This window comes from Centroberyx affinis, unplaced genomic scaffold (genome assembly GCF_046629955.1).
Source record: "Centroberyx affinis isolate AG114_WGS23_722 - 3 ecotype Tasmania unplaced genomic scaffold, CSIRO-AGI_Caff_v1 ptg002902l_1, whole genome shotgun sequence".
NCBI lineage: Eukaryota > Metazoa > Chordata > Actinopteri > Beryciformes > Berycidae > Centroberyx > Centroberyx affinis.
Genome location: NW_027281027.1, coordinates 23397 through 43189, shown reverse-complemented (window position 1 = coordinate 43189; position 19793 = coordinate 23397). Strand labels below are relative to the sequence as shown.

The window sequence follows — 19793 nt, the reverse complement described above, 5'->3', positions numbered from 1 at the left end:
ACAATATGTATGAAAGTAGCAGCTACTGGAATACAAAGTATTACACAGATTGAAAAGTATTATGTAACGTATTTGTTTATTTTTTTTATTCATTCACTTTTAATTTACTCCAACCCTGCTTTCACATTGTGGCAAATCACTTGGTGAATTGCACTTGCAACACAGACACCAAGTGGGGGGTGCAGCCACTGTAGTTCTCCATCCATTCAGTCATCAGTCCTTCATTCCTCTCCTAACGAGTCCACAGATGGCACCTTTCTGAATCCGCTAGTTGGAGAACTACAAGGCAAATGGCCTGCAAAGCAGCAACTGTTTTGGATTAGCTCGTTGTTGAAAATGGCAATTCTGTGAAGATGCGATTCTCCCCAAAGCTGTGATTGTAAACAAGGAGAAGACAACAAAAGAAGATTCTAAAGTGGGACCGGTCGGATCAAACTGTTGACCTCTCTGGGTAAGAAACCCGTTAGCAAGCCAGCTAGCTCTCTTGCTTCTAGCAGCTGCTGCAGATTCGGTGCCTTCAAGCGACATCACGGCATGAAAAGCTGTTTTTGTCTTAAACGGTGGGACACTGTCTGGCGAGTAAGAGATAAGATGAATCATTTATGACATTTCTATTTGCAAATTGATGTGTGCAGTATTGTGTGACGAGCTGTTATAGTAACCTGGCTGGGTAACGTTAGCACACCAAGCTAGCCAGAAACAGCCAACGTTAGCCTCTGATAGCCTTGCCTGTTGGTTATGGTGAACTAGCTTATAGCTAGCTACTATACTAGCTAACTAGCTTGTAGGTAGGCTATGTTGGATAGCTAAGCTATTAACGCTACCCTTTAGCTACAAAGGGCTAACCCTATTTTGTCATCATTTTGTATCACATTTCATTTTGTTTTGACATAGTAGTCTCTACGAGGTCAGCTGTTACTTTAGTTTAATCGTAGCCCAGATATGTCCTTTTATCTTGTATGGAGAGAGCGTTACGCCTAAGTCCATTAACCTGCTCGTATGATATTGATACCTTTCGTACGGGCAAAATATGCCTGGTAGAATATGACGTGAGATCTATTACGAATCGTATGGTGTTCTGGTAAATTCGCCATACAGGTGATCCATAAAGCACAGTTTAAATGAATTCAACCTTTAATTTTAGAAATGGTTCATGTTGTTCGCTGCCACCCACCGCGGTGTGTTTTGGTGGTGGACTCTAAGAATAACAGGCGAACCAGTCTAATATATATTTTTTTTAAATAACGGTATGCTCGTTTAGGTACCGAATTTATCAGAAGACTATTTATGTCGTGTTTTAGCAGGTATGCAAGTTATGCTTGCCGACAAACAAGACGGCGTTAAGCAATAATATTTAATGGGGTTTGCATGTTTCAGGGCTTGTCTAACCGTGTCTTAAATGGCCCGTATTCCTTACCCAAATTGAGCAAGCAGCTCGACGGAAATACATTGTGTCGCAAACGTACCAGTGACAGTTTGTCAATATTAAACAGATGGACTGTGTCTGTCATGGAAACCAGGCTCATTGCCTCGAGTGTAACAGAGAAAGAATTCATTTTCCTTTGAAGGCAGCGTCACGTGACATGCAGACGCGTTCCACTGCCCGGCCACCCCAGTTAACAAACACGCTTTACAAAGAGATAGGCGTGGGCATAAATTGGTTATAGCAATTTATGGACACTTGCCGCGCCTTAGCCTAAGTGAGTCCAAATTAGATCTTGTAGTTTTGATCTGTATAATGAGCAGCAAAGATCAAGCAAACATTTAATATTTGAAAGCAACAGCAGAAAATCACATCAGCGGAGCATCAGCATTCAGGACCAGTGTTAACTCAGTTACATTAACAAGTCCATCTTTTACTAAGGCTATTTCTAATGCCTTTGAAACAGTAACTTGCAAGCAGCACTTGAGTTGCTACTTGCTTGCAACTTCTTGCAATGTCTGTCACCTAGTTATGAAGTTCTTTCAACAAGGTGGCAAGTCCAAACATCAATTCTTGCCAAGATTTTTGATGAAGTAGTAAAAACTTATTAGCCTTATTGACTGTTTCTGTGAGCAGATGCAGTGATTTTGTTACTATTAGCTGGATGTGAGCTCTCTGCTGTTATCTCACTAGTATGGTGTCATAGGGCTATATGGTTGAAATCAATATCACAGTAATCATAAGGATTTTTCTCTATATCGATATATATCACGATATGGTTCATGTACGCAAAATCACGTTAAATAATCAAATTAATGTTCATCTCATTGAACCGAATGGTGATGTTAGGTGTGATGTCAAACAAAACAGAAATATTCAAATAATATTCCTACCATACCTCATTTTATCAGAGTTTTTAAGTAACATTTGCTTGTCATCATCAATTTAGACAGCAGAAATGTGTGTCACGATATTAAAATATCTTCATATCATCACGATATGATTCCACTGAAAGACGATAAACGATAATATTGAATTATCGCCCAGCCCTATGGTGTCAATACTATCATCACGACTATGCAGATTAAACATCATGAGTGAGTCACCTGCTAGAAATGAATGTTAACTAATGAAAATAAATTAAAATTGTTTAAAAAAAAAAAAAAGCCATAGATGAAGTTACATTGTGTCCCAGGGCATGAATTATCGCTGGAAATACATGAAAATATTTAATAAATATGATTCACACATTGGCTTTGCAATTATTAATTAGCCTACCGCTCTAACTGCGGTCATAAAAGCTAGTTTCCATCTGATTTGATTCCGTTTATCATGATAAAAAGAGAATGCTGGAGTGTAGTAGAGCTAAATTATTTAAGAAAGAGAATGCTGCACACTGCTGCCAGTGTTCCCATATATTTATTTATCTTACAACGTTTCGATAGGTCTTAATCAGGTATTGGTTTAGGATGCAATAATAGGCCTAATGGGAGACATTCCTGAGTACTCAAATTCCAGGTACCGGTAAACTAATGTAGACTATATGGAAGTGCAGGGCAACTTTCTCTTTATCAGGCTTTAAGTTTCATAGGCTGTGTTTGCCTTTGTTATCAGTGACAAATGAGCAAAGGAAAATTTTTAGTTGCCAGCAGCAACCAGTTTGCATTTTCCCCTCAGAGCCTTTTATAATAGTTTGTTTGCAGTAAAAGACTTACAAGTCAGTCCGAAAAATGGCAAAAACTGTAAGTCTAGTTCAGTGCTTCTCAACCTTTTTCATATCAAGGACCCCTAATTTAGTCCACATTAGAGCCACGGACCCCCATTTGATGAGATTTTGTCTCTCTGACCCAAATCTGAGAATATTTTTATTGTCAGATATGATTTTGCCCAGAATTCCATGACTATCTGTATTGCAGGTAGCGAGATAACAAAGAAACTATGATCAAAACAGTCATTCTTCTACATTCTCTAACTGTGTTAACCTGTAAATTAAATAATAGTGAAGTTTAAGAATGCATCAATTTGCTGGGGACCCTCTTGAACCCCCTCAAGGACCCCTGGTGGTCCCCGGACCCCACGTTGAGAAACACTGGTCTAGTTCACTTTGGATGCATAGGCAATTGGTCATGAATTTGGCATTATTCGTCCAACGTAGCTGTGAAGTTAGAGCACTAGTAGCCTCATATTATAGCACTTGACTTGGTGTGTATGTTATGCTTCTTGTAAACTGCCATCTTGAGAACTATGTAAACGTTAAACAAATACTCTTAAGTTGCAGTAAGAAGAAATGACTTGTTTACTGTACTTGCAGGCCTCTCAATGTAGTTTGGAATAGCCTTTGAGCTTCCATCTGGCCCACTTCAAACGAATGTCCATAAAAAGTATAAGCTACACACAAACATGTTTGCTCTGCAGATATAATCATATTAATCTACTAATCAGCATTTTTTTCTCAAATTTGTCACAGCGATATTCAAAGTAAAACAGATGAGTCCATAACAGGGGTGGCACAACTGCTGATTTTTTTTTTTTTTTTAGTTAACATTTCTATCATGGAAGTCATTGATGATGACATTGAAAAGCAAACAAAAAGCAAACAAAACACTGAGACAGAAGGGCCGAGCAACAATGAACTCTTTGTCCCGGCAAGATCTCTGAGTTGGCAGACAACCAGCTCATTACATTAGTCACTTACAGTGTACAGTGCAGAGCCTGGGCTGTCTATAACGAAGACAATAATAGGCCTGTTACATTAGGTAACACAAATATATAGCCTGTTTCAACATGCAAAACTCTGATTGGGTTTCAGCTAGGGCTAAACAATGAATCGAAATTTTATCGAACTCGCAATATGGCCTACTGCAATTTTCAAATCGCAGGAGGCACAATATTTGTTAAAGGTGAAATGTGTGTCAAAATAGCATTTTAAATGAAATATTGTGGTGCTGCAGAGATGTCCTGGCCTACACATCATATTCTACAGACTTAAGAAAACATCTTTGTTTGGTACAGATCCCCGCGAAAATCACACCATAATCATTTTAATACGTTTTTCAATGAAAATGAGAATAATGATGTAAAAATGATCATTCCCTCTAATATCGCAAATCATATCGCAATTGCAATATCGGTCAAAATAATCGCAATTAGATATTTTTTCAAGATCGTTCAGCCCTATCGCAAATATTGCACCGCGCATTGTCACCATCAATTTTAGTAGAATGTAGCTAGACCTTGGAACGTTTTTGCGACATGCGGTTGTGTACTGAAGCTGTAGTGACGACAAATTTGTTTTTGCTGCCTGGCAAGTCGTTACCCAGCAACCCAATCAGCAGTCACTTTATTAAAAGAGGTATGGCGACTGGTAGTTTAATAGTTAGTCTTGCAATTTCTTTCATCCAAACTTTGGCACCAAATGTTTAAAAAAATTTGTACCGACATGATGTTGTCAGTGCCGAAAAAACATCTACTATCGGTACCCTACTACTGTCAGATACCTGTGTTGAGTGAATGCAGTCCGGTTACTATTGTACCTATTTTTAAACATCAGCTGCTTTGCCCTGAACAGAGGAAGAACCACCAGAGACTACCTGTAAACTGTGTTGTCAGCGGCTTTTCAACCCAGCGCCTCCGTGAACACAGATGCCCTGTACGCAGTCTGACTCAAGAGGTTATATCAGGTGTCTTGTCGCCTGTGTGTCGCCTCCATTGCCCTGCAGCCTTTCGGGGTGTCACGTGTTTGTCTGTGAACTTCAGACGCACGAGTTATCCAGTCGGTCCTCCTGCGTTACCTTCTCCTCTCTGCCGAGCTGGTACCCTTCTCCCTCTTTGTGTCACTTGGTTAAGCAGTGCGACACGGTAGTCAAGGAGATGGCTATGCAGGAGGCCCCTGTTGTCTAGGTGGCTTCAAGAGGGTTTCCTGCTCTGTGCAAACCCCACTGTGCTCAGTACTCATTAATATGCAGCTATGTTGCAGTGTCCCACAAGGCTGGATGGTCGGGCTTTTTACACTTTTGATTCAAACAGCCTCGGTGTCAAGCTTAGTTATTCCATAAACTGTTCTTATGTCAGGTTTGAGGAAAGCTTTTCTTACTTACTTACAAGTTCTGTCAATGAATCAGTATAGCGGCCTTCAGCAGCTGGACTGTGTCTTAGGTGAACACTGCCTCAATTCAAATGCTATCCGGTGCTATTTGGTTTACTCTTTTCCCCACAGAGGAGTTGACATTTAAAGGAAAGAATATTGATCGTGAACTTTTCTCCCATTGATGAGGTGATCCTTTACCAACTTTTTGGCATCACAGATTTCTTCCTTTCTGTCTTGAATGTTTAGTGGAGATAAGCCTTCTGTGAAAATGAAATCTGTTTGTCTGTCACTTCCCCGCTTGTTGAAAATGTCAGTTACTCTCCCTGGGAAGTGGTTTGAGAGATGTTCCAACTTGTTTAGGTACATGCTGGCAGGTAGCAACTTGATATCAAAATTCATGTGCCTGTCTGGAAGAGGAAGTAGCCTGTGTTATTGTATTGCTCGTGTTTCTGGGGTGGTGTCATGAAGCCCTGTGTTTTTTTAATATGATGTCATTGGGATAGAATGCTTACTGTCAAGGTTTTGTGGCCAACAGGACCAGACATCAGACTGTGAAAAGGTTGAGATTTATTTAAGATAGAGTATATAATTATGCTGTGCCTATGAGATAGCGGGGATATTCTAGGCATACAAGGCACCAACCACTGACTAAAACCCATCAACCACCATACAATGGAGTGCGGTTCATTGAATCTATTCATTTTCATACTCAATTCATTAACTCTTCTGTAGGCCTACAGTCAATATGGACAAGTGCATAACCTTCAGCGCACCCTGGTGCTCAGAGCTTGGTACAGTAACTTTGAGCCTGGTAATTTTGCCTGTCCCACCATGCCAGTCCATTCTCCAACCCTTTCCCCCTTTTTAAGCTGTCTGTCCATTTCCAAGGTGCTTATCTCTCATGGCGCTTTGTCTTGACAGAACTCTACCAAGATGCCTGAGGTTCGGGAACTCTCCGAAGCTTTACCAGAGATGCCGATGGACCCCATCACTGGAGTAGGGGTAGTGGCCTCCAGGAACAGGGCGCCCACCGGATACGATGTGGTGAGTGTTTGCACAAAACTCAGGAGCTCAGGGCGCTATATGACCCATCAGCATTGTTTCTACACAGACAACAGGATAACAGCTGACCTGCTTTCAGGTCTCTACGACGACAGACGGCCTGGATGCCGACCTGTGGAAAGATGGCCTTTTCAAATCAAAGGTGACACGCTACCTCTGCTTTACCAGGGTCTTCTCCAAAGAAAATGTAAGTCATTTAAACATCTTACCAACCAACTATGCATCTAACAATATAATGACATATGTGTGTAACGTCATGCAAAAGGTCTCAATATGCATTTTTAAGCTGATGAATGGGTGTCTTTAATCATTGTACTAATATCTGTCCACTTGTTGTCCTTCCATTGTTTATGAAAAACTCTATGTGAAGCCTGTGTAATATACAAAGTGAAAAGCATCTATACACTAAGCAATTCTCATAGATGTAATGTACTAGGCAAATAAGTTAAATCTCAGAATCATTTTATTCACCAAGTACAACAAATGTACAGAAAATTGCTTTGGTTGCATCGGTGCAAAGACAGTGACAACAACATGTACTAACACAGTACATGTTGACAGAGGACCTTTTATACAGTGCAAAGGGACATTGATTCTGAATATGAACTTCTTATATAATCACACCCCTAGAACCAACCACTGCTATGTGACACTGTACCTGCATGCCCCAACACAACATTTGGGTAGCGCAGCACCAAGGCATATCTAATATTGATATACTGCAGGGGAGAACCTGTTTCGCTACATATTAATCCTTTGTAGTCTTAATGCCTAACACCATATGTGACTCATGTGTGACAGGATTATTATGTTAGTTACTACCTTAATTCCTCTGCCAGACCACTTAGCGCCAGATGTGAGTTTAAATCATAGACAGCTGTTGTTCTTTCTTTCTTTTTCTCTCTCTCTTTCTTTCTTTCTACAATGTGGGGAAAATGCTTCATCTTTGGCACTTCAATTAATGATAAAAAACCCTCATTAGAATTGTTGGAAGGAAGGAAATATCCTGCTTTAGATACTATACACTCTATACACTATACTGTTAACTGTACCCACTTTCCCTCAACTTCTACTTTAGTTAGTGATTTCCTATGTTTCCCAGAAAGTCTTTCAACAGCCCCCCAGAGAGGAGGTGTTAAAGGATAAGTTTGGCGGTTTTGGACCTATATATAATTTGTCTCTTGCCTACTTGTTGTATTTGAACCCGCAGAGAATACTGACTTCCGAGTCAGCTGTCGGTAGAAACGGCGAGCTCCTGTTGCTAGCCTCTTGCTGCTAATGAGTCCAAACAGGGTTTGTCAAATTATCTCCAAAACAGCCAGTCTGTGAAAACAATATGACGATCAATTTATGACGACGCATTTATATCCATGGCCCGGAAAGCAGCAGCACCGCACCATTTCCACTCAGTGGATAGTCTTCTACCAAACTCTACCCAACTGCATGTTGCAGTTGTTTACAATCTGACCAACCAACAGCTGACTCGGGAGTCAATATTCTCTGCGGGTCCAAGCCCTACAGGTATGTAGCACCTGTAGTCGCTGAACGTATCCTTTAACTTGTTGCTTTCAATCTAAGGTGGGTGTATGGGCATATAAATACAGTTAACTAGCCAACTAGATCTTGAACATTGGGGTGTGTCTGTGTTCACAGCTTCATCCCTTGCTCAAAACACAAAATGTCTTACGGCTGCATTGCATTTCTGGTCTATTGAGGGTATTGTCAGTGGAGAAACGGGCATGTCTGCATCTTGCAAAATGGCGAGTCCAGAAAGAAGCCCTTCCTCTTTGATTTTGATTTATCACTGCTCCCTCAGCGGACGCAGGGGAAATCCACTCTCTGTCAAGGAAAGGCCTTGTCCTTTCTGCTGATGTGCAGCTGGAAAACATACGTGCTTCCCGCCCCCGACTGTCATGGTATTGGAATGAACCGTTGAGTGAACAATTTCCAAACGTGGATATGGTTTTGTCTTTTGTGGTCCGTTGTGCCCCCAACCTCAGCCTCATCCCCACATTACTCCCCACTCTGTTCCTCTTATTCTTTCCGTCCTCTTTTTCTTTCTCCCTATCTTTATCCTATTCTCTTAATCTCTCTCCTAATTGTGTTTTTCTCCCCTTTCTCTGTCTTGTTCTTTGGTCCCTTTGTCTGCAGAGCCATTTAGGGAATGTTCTTGTGGACATGAAGCTGATCGATATAAAGGACACCCTGCCTGTCGGCTTCATCCCGATCCAGGAGACAGTTGACACACGTAAGCAATCAAGCCAAGTAGGGATGCACTGATACACATACTGGTATCCGATACTGGGACAATACTAGGCTTAATCAGCTAAATCGAGAATTTACCCATTGCCAAAATCCGTCACCAAGAGTCACGTGTAACATGTCAGAAATCAAAGCAAAGCAACATACTTTTCTGCCTTTTCAAACACAGAAGTGAGTATACCTCAATCACTTGTGTAATGACACCAAACAAATTGACAAAGTAATCCTTTATCTCTCACTATTTATATTGTTTATAATAGTAATAATTGGTACTCAGAATCTGTCAGCAGTGGAAAAGTGGTATTGGTACATCCCTAAAGCTAAGCATTTCTTGTGTTTTTTTTCCTTTGGCCATATCTCACACTGGCCACACTGGCTTTTATTTATTATTAATGCAGAGTAACAAGACCACAGGCCTTTTGCAGTAAAGTGAATCTCCTCTCTCTCTCTCTCTCTCTCTCTCTCTCTCTCTCTCTCTCTCTCTCTCTCTCTCTCTCTCTCTCTCTCTCTCTCTCTCTCTCTCTCTCTCTCTCTCTCTCTCTCTCTCTCTCTCTCTCTCTCTCTCTCTCTCTCTCTCTCTCTCTCTCTCTCTCTCTCTCTCTCTCGGGCCTCATACAGAGGAGCAGGCCTTCAGGAAGAGGCGGCTCTGTATCAAGTTTATTCCCCGGGACTCCACGGAGGCGGCCATCTGCGACATTCGCATCATGGGCAGATCCAAGCAGGCTCCACCACAGTACACCTTCATAGGGTGAGCAGCACCGACACTCAAGTAATTTGGAAGATTTGAGGGATGTTGGTTTTGCAATTTTGCCGAATGGCATTGCGTAAAACTCTGCTGGGTACATTTGTATATATTAAGAATTGCCCTGGTGAGTTGTTGTATAATGTAAACACAACCCAATTTATAGACATAGACAAGCAAGAGACACGATCCAAATCAAATATATAACATCTATACACATGTTTCCATATACTGATCTCCCCTCTGGATCATATAAGTTTAAATTTTCAATTCATCTAATACTTAAAGTAGACAGAGATTATGCAGGGGGATAGAGGGAATAGTACAAATATGAGTGGGTTGTTACAACCCATAATTGTCTAGGGTACAGAGGGTAGTAACATAGACTGAGTCCGAGGAGAAAGGAGCAAAAACAGGGATAGACTGAACAAAGGCTCATTGATGTCAAATAAACAAAGGAAGCTTAAAAGGTTTCAGGGTGGCCAAGGCCAAAATAACAAAGAAAAAGCCTAGAAGTAAAGTACAACGAAACTGGAGTTAACTAAAAATACAATTCTAAACTCCCTATCTAACAAAAACAGAAGAAAAAGGGGGAGTAAAGTAAATGGCAGCACACCCCTACAGAGCTTTCTACTATGAGTTACCACAATGCCACAAGCAAAAAAAAAAAAAACCTTTGACATTGAAAACCACAAATCATGGTTGAGGGGCAGGACCTTAAGCCACAGCGTTATATCAGCATGTAAATAGGCAGCTGTAGGAAGCTTGCGAAAGTCGGCATGGCTCATTTGCATAAAAAAAAAAACATCACACCATCACAAAAGAAAAAGTTGTTCAGTGTATAGAAATTAATCTAAATCGATCTCTAATGCGTCTTGTGCACATCATATTTGTCATTTGAAGATGCACAGTAGACCAGTAGTAGAGTCTCCAATAGTGAAAACAAAAGTGAAACTTAGAATTCCACAATATGCTTCAAACTCCCCTGTGTTAGTAACAGGATTTGTAACAGTAACCTGATAACGTCTTCTGCTGCCCTCCAAACTTTAACGGCAGGTAACATTATCACTTTGTGGTATTGCGTAACGTTGGTGGAATTACGTGATTTTAACCGGTAACCGTGTCGCAGTGCCTCAATTATGCATTGCAGTGAATTGAACGCGCACCACGGGCCTGTTAAAATCCTCCTCACGTTTCTTGACGGTGACTATTCAACAGCGGAAATATAGGGGCATTTACTCGCTAAGACCTCCCCTCAACCCAGAGAGAGTCTGGGTTTCTCAGATTAAGCACAGAAAAACTGAGGAAGGCTAAATGAAGTGGCCGAGTGGCAGAGACTGGAGCTTCTCCCTGGGCTTATATACTCGTCCCTGATTGCCAACAAGCTCTAGGAGTTGCCACCTGTTAACGTATAAAGGAACAAAGTAGACTCAATTATGTGTGTGTAGAATTGAGCCACTACTGCCCTTGAGAGGTTGAACAATTTGAACTGGTTTTGTCTAGTGTCTCTTCACTGGTCGCCTGTTCGTTTTAGAATTGATTTTAAGATTCTATTGATTACTTTTAAGGCTTTGCGTGACCTGGCCCCAATTTATCTTTCCAAACTTTTGATCCCTTATGAGCCTGCGCAAAGCCTGAGATCCTCAGGCAGGAACCTTCTGACTGTTCCTGTGTCCAGTAGGGCTGCAACTAACGATTATTTTCATTTTCAATTATTCGATTATTTTCTCGATTAATCGATTAGTTGTTTGGTCTATAAAATGTCAGAAAATGGTGAAAAATGTGGATCAGTGTTTCCCAAAGCCCAAGATGACGTCCTCAAATGTCTTGTTTTGTCCACAACCCAAAGATACTGTCATAGAGGAGGAAAGAAACCAGAAAATATTCACATTTCAGAAGCTGGAATCAGAGAATTTTGACTTACTTTTCTTAAAAAATTACTCAAACCGATTAATCGTTTATCAAAATAGTTGGCGATTAATTTAATAGTTGACAACTAATTGATTAATCGTTGCAGCTCTAGTGTCCAGGTTAAAGACTAAAGGCAACCGGGCTTTTGCCGTCAGGGCTCCTAGGCTTTGGAACGGCCTGCCTGAGAAACTCAGGCTGGCAGAGGCAGTATCATCTTTCACAGTGCTATATAAAGATTATTATTATTATTATAACAACTCACTTGCTGAAGGAAGCACACACTGCTACTGCTGGGCCTTCTTAGTTCTGCAATCTCAAGCATGTGTCGTATCCGAGTGTTAAGCGTGTCCAGTTTCCTACATTTTCTTAGGAAGTCTTTTTCCCCTTATGAAGTGGCTTTGGCTCTGCTTATTAATGAAACTGTTGGTTGTTTTACAGAGAGCTCAATAACATGGGAATCTGGTATCGCATGGGGAACGTCCCTCGGGCCCAGGACTCCACGCATACACCGACCACCAACAACATCCAGAATGTCAACTCCACCACCAGCTCGGCCCCGACCCCAACAGCTCCCATGCCCAAGTATGTTCACTAAAACCATGTGTTTCTGCATGCATGTCGGTGTGCGTCTGACTTCATATTTTACACGCACATCTCTTAATTACTTTGAGACTGCTGCCTGCTCAATCAGGAATCCGGGAAAGAGGAGGTACCTGGTCCTCGAATAGACTTTCCTCAAGGGGATGAAAAGAGGAACTCTGATTTTAGCCTACATAGACACAGGAAAAGGTGAAAAGGTTTTTAGCTCGAAGAGGAAATAAAAGCAGTGTCTCGTTGCTGCCACTTTTGAGAAGAAGAGAGAAGAGGAGTAGATGTCTGTGCACACATTTACAGTAGAATATACATCGTCTTCTTGGAAATGTGACTGATGGTTGTCTCTTTTGAATGTACCGTTTTCAAGCTGTTCCATATAATAAGTCGGTGGGAAGCATAGAGGCAAAACGTACTTTCTCATATGGCATGAAAGGAAATGCATATTTACTATTGGATGCCCCGAAGCCTTTTCGGGTTGTGGTGGAAGCGAGGCCAAGGCTGACGTCTTAAGAGTCAGGAAACAGACTGGGCCCAGCTGTTTCCTCTCCTCCAGTCAATTTCTTTCACCCACTGCTCCCATAAACTCAGAGCTCACAGAGTACGCATGTTGAGTGATTTTGCGTTGCATGTCTGAAGACTTGAGTATCTCATACAAATAAGCTTAGTGTATATTTTCTGTATGTATTCCACTTAGCTTGACACAAATCCTTATCTGAGTGTAGGTTTTCTAAATTGTGAACAAAATTGCTCACACTTTGTTAACCAGATGTATGGTTTTCTTTCTGTCCCAAGGCATATATCCATGACTCTCCCAGCCAGTTTCAGAGGCAAGAATGCCACCAGACCAGACTACGAGCACCAGAACTCCAACCTATACGCCATCTCAGGTCAGTTACCCTCTTTGTTTATCTTTTGGCTTAACGTCCCAAATGTCTTTATCAATGCTCCGCCCAAACAAATTCCTCACAGTGTGTTGAGGCTTACATGCACCTCCCCAAAAATGTAATTGCATGTAGGGTGACACAAGACAGAAGATTTCTGCACAAAGCATTAACCAAAATCTTAATGTTAAGATTAATAATCTGTGACTAACAAATGTCAGTTTTGCTACTCTCTATCACTCTATCTCTATCACTAGTTGATATAACACAATAGTGATTCAACTTATATTCAGTTTATGGAAGCTTTTATACTGAACAAAAATATAAACGCAAGACTTTTGTCTTTGCTCCCATTTTTCATGAGTTGAAATAAAAGATCTAAGACTTTTTCTATGCACACAAAAGGCTTATTTCTCTCAAATTTTGTTCACAAATTTGTTTAAATCCGTGTTAGTGAGCACTTCTCCTTTGCCAAGATAATCCATAAGATAATTGGGCTGGTCACAATAAAAGGCCTCTCTAAAATGTGCAGTTTCATCTTGAAAAAAGACATTTATTAGGCACTGAACTATAGATCTCACATGACTAGGGCTACAGATATGCATTTTTTGAAAACCAGTCAGTATCTGGTGTGAGCACCATTTGCCTCATGCAGTGCGACACATCTCGTTCACATAGAGTTGATCAGGTTGTTGATTGTGGCCTGTGGAGTGTTGGTCCACTCCTCTTCAATGGCTGTGCCAAGTTGCTGGATATCGGCAGGAATTGGAACACGCTGTCGTACACGCCGATCCAGAGCGTCCCAAACAGGCTCAATGGGTGACATGTCTGCTGAGTATGCAGACCATGCAAGAACTGGGATGTTTTCAGCTTCCAGGAATTGTGTACAGATCCTTGCAACATGGGGCCGTGCATTATCATGCTGCAACATGAGGTGATGGAGGCAAACCGCTCGCCCACACGACACCATACACACTGTCTGCCATCTGCCCGGTACAGTGACAACCGGGATTCATCTGTGAAGAGAACACTTCTCCAAAGTGCCAGACGCCATGGAAGGTGAGCGTTTGCCCACTGACGTCGGTTACGATGACGAACCGCAGTGAGGTCAAGACCCCTGGTGAGGACGACGAGCACGCAGATGAGCTTCCCTGAGACGCTTTCTGACAGTTTGTGCAGAAATTCTTTGGTTTTGCAAACCAACTGTTGCATCAGCTGTCCGGGTGGCCGGTCTCAAACGATCTCGCTGGTGAAGAAGCCGGATGTGGAGGTCCTGGGCTGGCGTGGTTACACGTGGTCTGCGGTTGTGAGGCCGGTTGGATGTACTGCCAAATTCTCAGAAACGACATTGGAGACGGCTTATGGTAGTGAAATGAACATTCAATTCACGGGCAGCAGCTCTGGTGGACATTCCTGCAGTCAGCATGCCAATTGCACACTCCCTCAAAACTTGCGACATCTGTGGCATTGTGTTGTGTGATAAAACTGCACATTTTAGAGCGGCCTTTTATTGTAACCAGCCCAAGGCACACCTGTGCAATAATCATGCTGTTTAATCAGCATCTTGATATGCCACACCTGTCAGGTGGATGGATTATCTTGGCAAAGGAGAAGTGCTCACTAACACGGATTTAAACAAATTTGTGAACAAAATTTTAGAGAAATAAGCCTTTTTGTGCATAGAAAAAGCCTTAGATCTTTTATTTCAACTCATGAAAAATGGGAGCAAAAACAAAAGTGTTGCGTTTATATTTTTGTTCAGTGCAGAAAATCCAAGGAAAACTGAACACTGCTGAAGTGATCTCTGGGAAACAGTGTAAAAATACCACAGCAATGACTGCTTGGCACCAAAATATAACAAATGGGATGTTGTGGATTACCACTGGAAGTTTTTAATGAATCTCGCACCCTGTAAAAGCAGAAGTGTTGCAGAAACTCCAAACACAATATGTTGGTTTATTGCGCGAGAGCTCTTTCTTCACAGGTCCTTTTTTATTTCCAGCACTCATACAGACATTTTCACCAACTGCAGCCTCATCAGCAGAACGCCTAGAGAAAAACATCATCATTAAAAAAACAGTCAAACAATCAAAATCTGATAAAGGCCATTTTAGTAGCTCCAACTACCTTTTAATTTACCCTTGATGATTGTGGCTTAATGAACCTCACCAGGCTTCCATTTAAAAGTGTGGTTAATTAACAAAGTGTTTCTTTCTTTCTGGTTTTGCGAGAAATGTGTTAATGTACAAATGTGAAGACTTATTGTTACTTAAAAGATTATGGTGTTCTGGTAAGCTTCACTTGTCTTTTAATCATTTATTGAATGATTTTTCCTTCATTTCTTTGCCACTGCAAAGGCCAGATATATTTTGTGCAATTGTTTTTTACTCTTTCTTTCAGCAATGGATGGAGTGCCGTTCATGATCTCTGAGAAGTTTGCCTGCGCCTCATCTGATGTAAGTTGCCTGTGTTGACTTGTGGCTGTTTTCATTGCATGCTGAAAATCTTTCTAGATATGCACATGTATCATTATCACGAAAATACCCATTACACTGTGTTTTAATTTGCCAATTTGAAGGGAAAAGTACACTTAGCTGCCACTTCTCTTGTTTCATTAGTAGGTGGTATTTGGATGGTCTGTAAATGGACAGTGCAACAGTATTAAAAATGCTATAGCAGTAATGTGGGAAAGGACATAATCCTGTAGAATATACTGTAGAATTAATAAAAATGAAACTTTTTTTATAGCTGATCCACTAACAATGCTCTCCACTTTCAGCTTCAGCAAGTGGATCTGATGGGCATCACAATCAAGTCACTGGCTGAGATTGAGAAAGAGGTGAGTAGACGCACGCAGCCTTTTACCTTGCGATGTCCAAGGTCTATAGTTAAATGAATTCAATTTATGAGAAAAGAAAATGTAAGATCCTGTATTGGCTGGAAGCTCCATTTTACTTTATGGCCACAACAAAAATAACCAAGTGTCCCTGTACTTCCACTCTGTGTCCACCAGAGGTCAGTACGGTCCTTATTTTGATCAGCCGTTCTTGAACATCACAGACAAATTGCAGTTGCTCTTGATGAATAGCTTATATCTGATTCAATGTAGAGTTGCATGGGTTATGCCAAGCCATATTGCAAGGGTTTGATAAAAACAGAGGTGTATGAATAGCTGCTGAGGGAAAAAAAAATTGCAGTCTTGTATAGGTCTGTCTGCCAGACCTTATCATCCTCTGTCATCATCTCCTCAGATGATATCAGTTCTAGCCATTAGGCAAGCATCCCATTTCCATACTGAGCGATAACACTGAAAAGAATAGTGATTTTTGTTTTAGCTGCTCATAATCTAATCTGATGAGCGGATATTTTGAGCTGTTGTCATACTGGCAAGAGTATAGCGGGTTAAAGGGATGGGTAGAGCAGAATAAGTAAATAGATACCTCCTTTAGATAAAAAGAGGTATACCATAAGCCAAGTAAAAGTTGTATCCAATGGAAAATCAGTGGAGCTAGTGATATTGCAATGGCAAATTCCAACAAAATGTGCTCTCCTCAGTGTAACATACAACAAAATACAACACAAAGTACTTGGAAGAGACTTGATGACAGCATAGAATAGCCTGTTCCCTGCCAGATCAGTACAAGGCATCAAACCCCAAAACATTTATTTTTGTCATAATTCCTTATTATAATGAGTATGTGATTTGGGTCGGACTGCCAGAGGAGAATAAAGGATCAGCCTAATTGTGAGTGAGGACTGGTTGTTATTAAATAGTAAATTCAACTGTACACTCTCCTGTGACAGGGCAGAAAAGTTGGTCTCAATTAAAAACAAACAAAAAAACTTGTTCCAGTAAATGAGCTCCTTGTGAGTCCATGTGACTTTTGTTTACAAGCAGTGGTTTGCTTGTAATTGGGCAGTTGTCAACCTAAACGAACCAATTACCAAAATGCAATAAAGTAAACTTTTCCACTATGGTTTAGACCAGTGATTCTCAACCTTTTTCATATCAAGGACCCCTAATTTAGTCCACATTGGGGACACGGACCCCGATTTGATGAGATTTTGTCTCTCAAACCCAAATCTGAGAATATTTTTATTGTCAGATATGATTTTGTCCAGAATTCCAAGACTATCTGTATTGTAGGTAGAGAGATAACAGAGAAACTATGATCAGAACAGTCATTCTTCTACATTCTCTAATTGTGTTCACTTCTTGTAAATGAAATAATGCTGAAATTTAACAAGTCATCAATTTGCTGGGGACCCCCCTGGAGCCCCCTCAAGGACCCCCTGATGGTCCCCGGACCCCACGTTGAGAACCACTGGTTTAGACCAAATGAAATAGACCCTTCAACCTGTCCTGTATCCCCCCCCCCCTCACCTCCCTGCCCCGTTTCTAATCTCTCTAATGATCTCTCTCTCTCTTTTCTCCCTCAGTACGACTACAGCTTCCGCACGGAGCACAGCGCGGCCGCCCGCCTCCCGCCGAGCCCCACGCGGACCTCCCTGAGCTCCGAGGCCTGAGAACCACCCTCCTCGCCGTCCCCTAACCCCCCCCACCCCCACCCCCCCTCTCCGTGGCCACACCAGCAGCAGGAAGAGACCTGTACAGAAAAAACTACTGAGCACCGGCCCAAACAGCGACAGACCCGAGGGGGGAAATAACAAAAAAACAAGCCATCTCCTCCTCGCCGGTCTGTATCCTGTCCCTGGCGAAAAAACAACAAAGTCATACCTGGTCCACGCCGTACTGTGAACAAGAGAAAATAAAACTAACGAAAAAAAAAAAAGGGAACCGTTAACAATGAACCATTAAGGCCGCAGGGCTTCATCGGGCCCCGGTGGAGATCACAAACGTGCAACGCTAAAGACTCGGGTTTTAAAATCGGACGGGATCGCCCCCAAGCGGACCGAGACGATGCAAAGGAATCTCACTCGCTCACTCCACAAGCCACTCCGATACAAAATACATTTCTCTCCTTTTCTTAAAAGGAGTCGTGAAGTCTCGTTTCCCTCCCCACCCCCCCACCCCCGCACTGCACACGAACACGCCCCATCTGAAGGAACTGTGATTTAAAAAATACCAGATTTTTTGGGGGGGCGAGGAAGAACGCCGGTTATGCCTTCTGGCCTTGTGAAACGGACTGTTTTGAGGATCTGAGAGCAGCGGCCATTTTTTGCCTTCCTCGCTAATTACATACCTTCTGGTCTGGTTACTGACCTAAGTACGCTAAATCAAGGCAGCAGGAGAAGGGGGAAGTGAACCGACACATTGTTCCATGTGTTGTCTCGAAGCTTTTACAGAGCTTCTGATTCCTATTGGTCTCTAGATATCTTTGTAGGGTAACGCTTTATTTTCCGGGTCCACAATTTCCTAGTAACAGGGTTCCTACGCAGGTCTGGAAAAGTATTCAAAATGAATTTGATCATTTCCAGGTCTTGAATAGTTTGGGAATTTGAAAAAAAATGTCTGGAAAAGTATGGAAAATGTTGCGGTTCAGGTCCGATACACACATAATTCTAGCTTTTATGTTGATGTAGAGCCACTTTGAGTCCACAGTTTTTGTTGATGTGAAGAATAATGTTCAGATAGAGGGACGCTCTTATTACCCAGCCGCTGTCAGCATGCATTATATCAAATACCCACCAAAATCAAGAACATAGGGTCTTGGAAAAATCTGGAATTTTAAAATGGAAACCGTGTAGGAACCCTGCCAATCATCTCACATATTCTGATATTTGTCTCTGTGAAGAACAATCTTCATCTATACAGTGATATGACCTAGTTAGCAGGGGCAAGATGTCTATCTGCGTAAATCATATTGAACACCAGACAAAATCTTCAAAACAAATCAAGGTCTGGGAAAAAGTATGGCATTTTTTAATTGAAAATGTGTAGGAACCCTGTAGTAAGGAACTGTTAACTTCTTAGGAAGTTTCCTGGAAAGAAGCATTACATTATGTGGTAATTATAGGGAAATTAGAGAAAGAGTTCAATGGTGGTTGGTTAGTTTCTCGAGTTTCTTCTGTTGTTTCCAAGGCAGGACCATGAAATTATATAGTTGTATAGAAAATTTAAATTTAACAAATAACTATATTATATAATCATAGGAATAATGTCTTCTGATGATTGACCTCGGCCTATTATTAGAAATGTACAGTATCTTATATCGACTCCTGACATTTTCTATATAATTACTGCATCATTTCATGGTTCTTTCCAGGAAACTTCCCAAGAAATTACGAGTTCCTTTCTAGGAAATTATTAGGAAATTGTGGACCCGGAAAATAAAGTGTTATCCATTGTAGTATACTGGTGGTGTTGTGAGTGCACTATGGGTTTTTTTTTAGCCATTTCAGTGTGCTTCCTGTTTGCCACCACTCCTCTGTTAACCACTCCATCACTGTCTCTTTATATTAGCCAGCACTTTGGATGAAAAAAAACGGAACCACTAGTACTGTTCAAAGTCGGGTTGAGATTGCTGGACTTCATATATATTTTACAACTACGTCTCACATCCACGGATATGAATATGATTTTTCGGCATGTTTTACATTGTTACAGTTTGTGTCGTAGCTGTTTATTTTAGCATCTTTTGTTTTTTTTTTACCCAAAACATTGTGTATCAGTTTGCCACACTGTTTTTTTTTTCTATAGTGCCCTGACTTAGTTTCAGAGGCTACAGAGAAATATGCATTATCATAACTTTATCAAGATAACGTTTCTAACTAAGCTCCGTGTTTAACGAACGAAAAAAGATGTAATGTGCGATAAGTATTTGTTACAAATAATAGGCCATTATTTGTTGTGTTATAAATGTGAACACA

At 41.2% G+C, this 19793-nt stretch overlaps 1 protein-coding gene across 2 annotated transcripts; it reads left to right on the top strand.

Moving 5' to 3' along the window:
• The first annotated feature begins 260 nt into the window (after positions 1–260).
• Positions 261–19568, top strand: LOC139658435 (multivesicular body subunit 12B-like). Of its 2 annotated transcripts, none has more exons than XM_071536567.1 (10): positions 261–451; positions 6432–6554; positions 6652–6759; positions 8724–8820; positions 9453–9582; positions 11926–12069; positions 12874–12968; positions 15363–15418; positions 15742–15801; positions 17403–19568. In XM_071536567.1, the coding sequence occupies exons 2-10, from the start codon at positions 6444–6446 to the stop codon at positions 17487–17489; spliced, it is 888 nt and encodes a 295-aa protein (XP_071392668.1). In that variant the 5' UTR covers positions 261–451; positions 6432–6443; the 3' UTR covers positions 17490–19568. The 2 variants fall into 2 exon arrangements, with proteins under 2 accessions (XP_071392668.1, XP_071392667.1); XM_071536566.1 differs by lacking the exon at positions 261–451 and adding an exon at positions 535–579.
• The last annotated feature ends 225 nt before the right edge of the window (positions 19569–19793 follow it).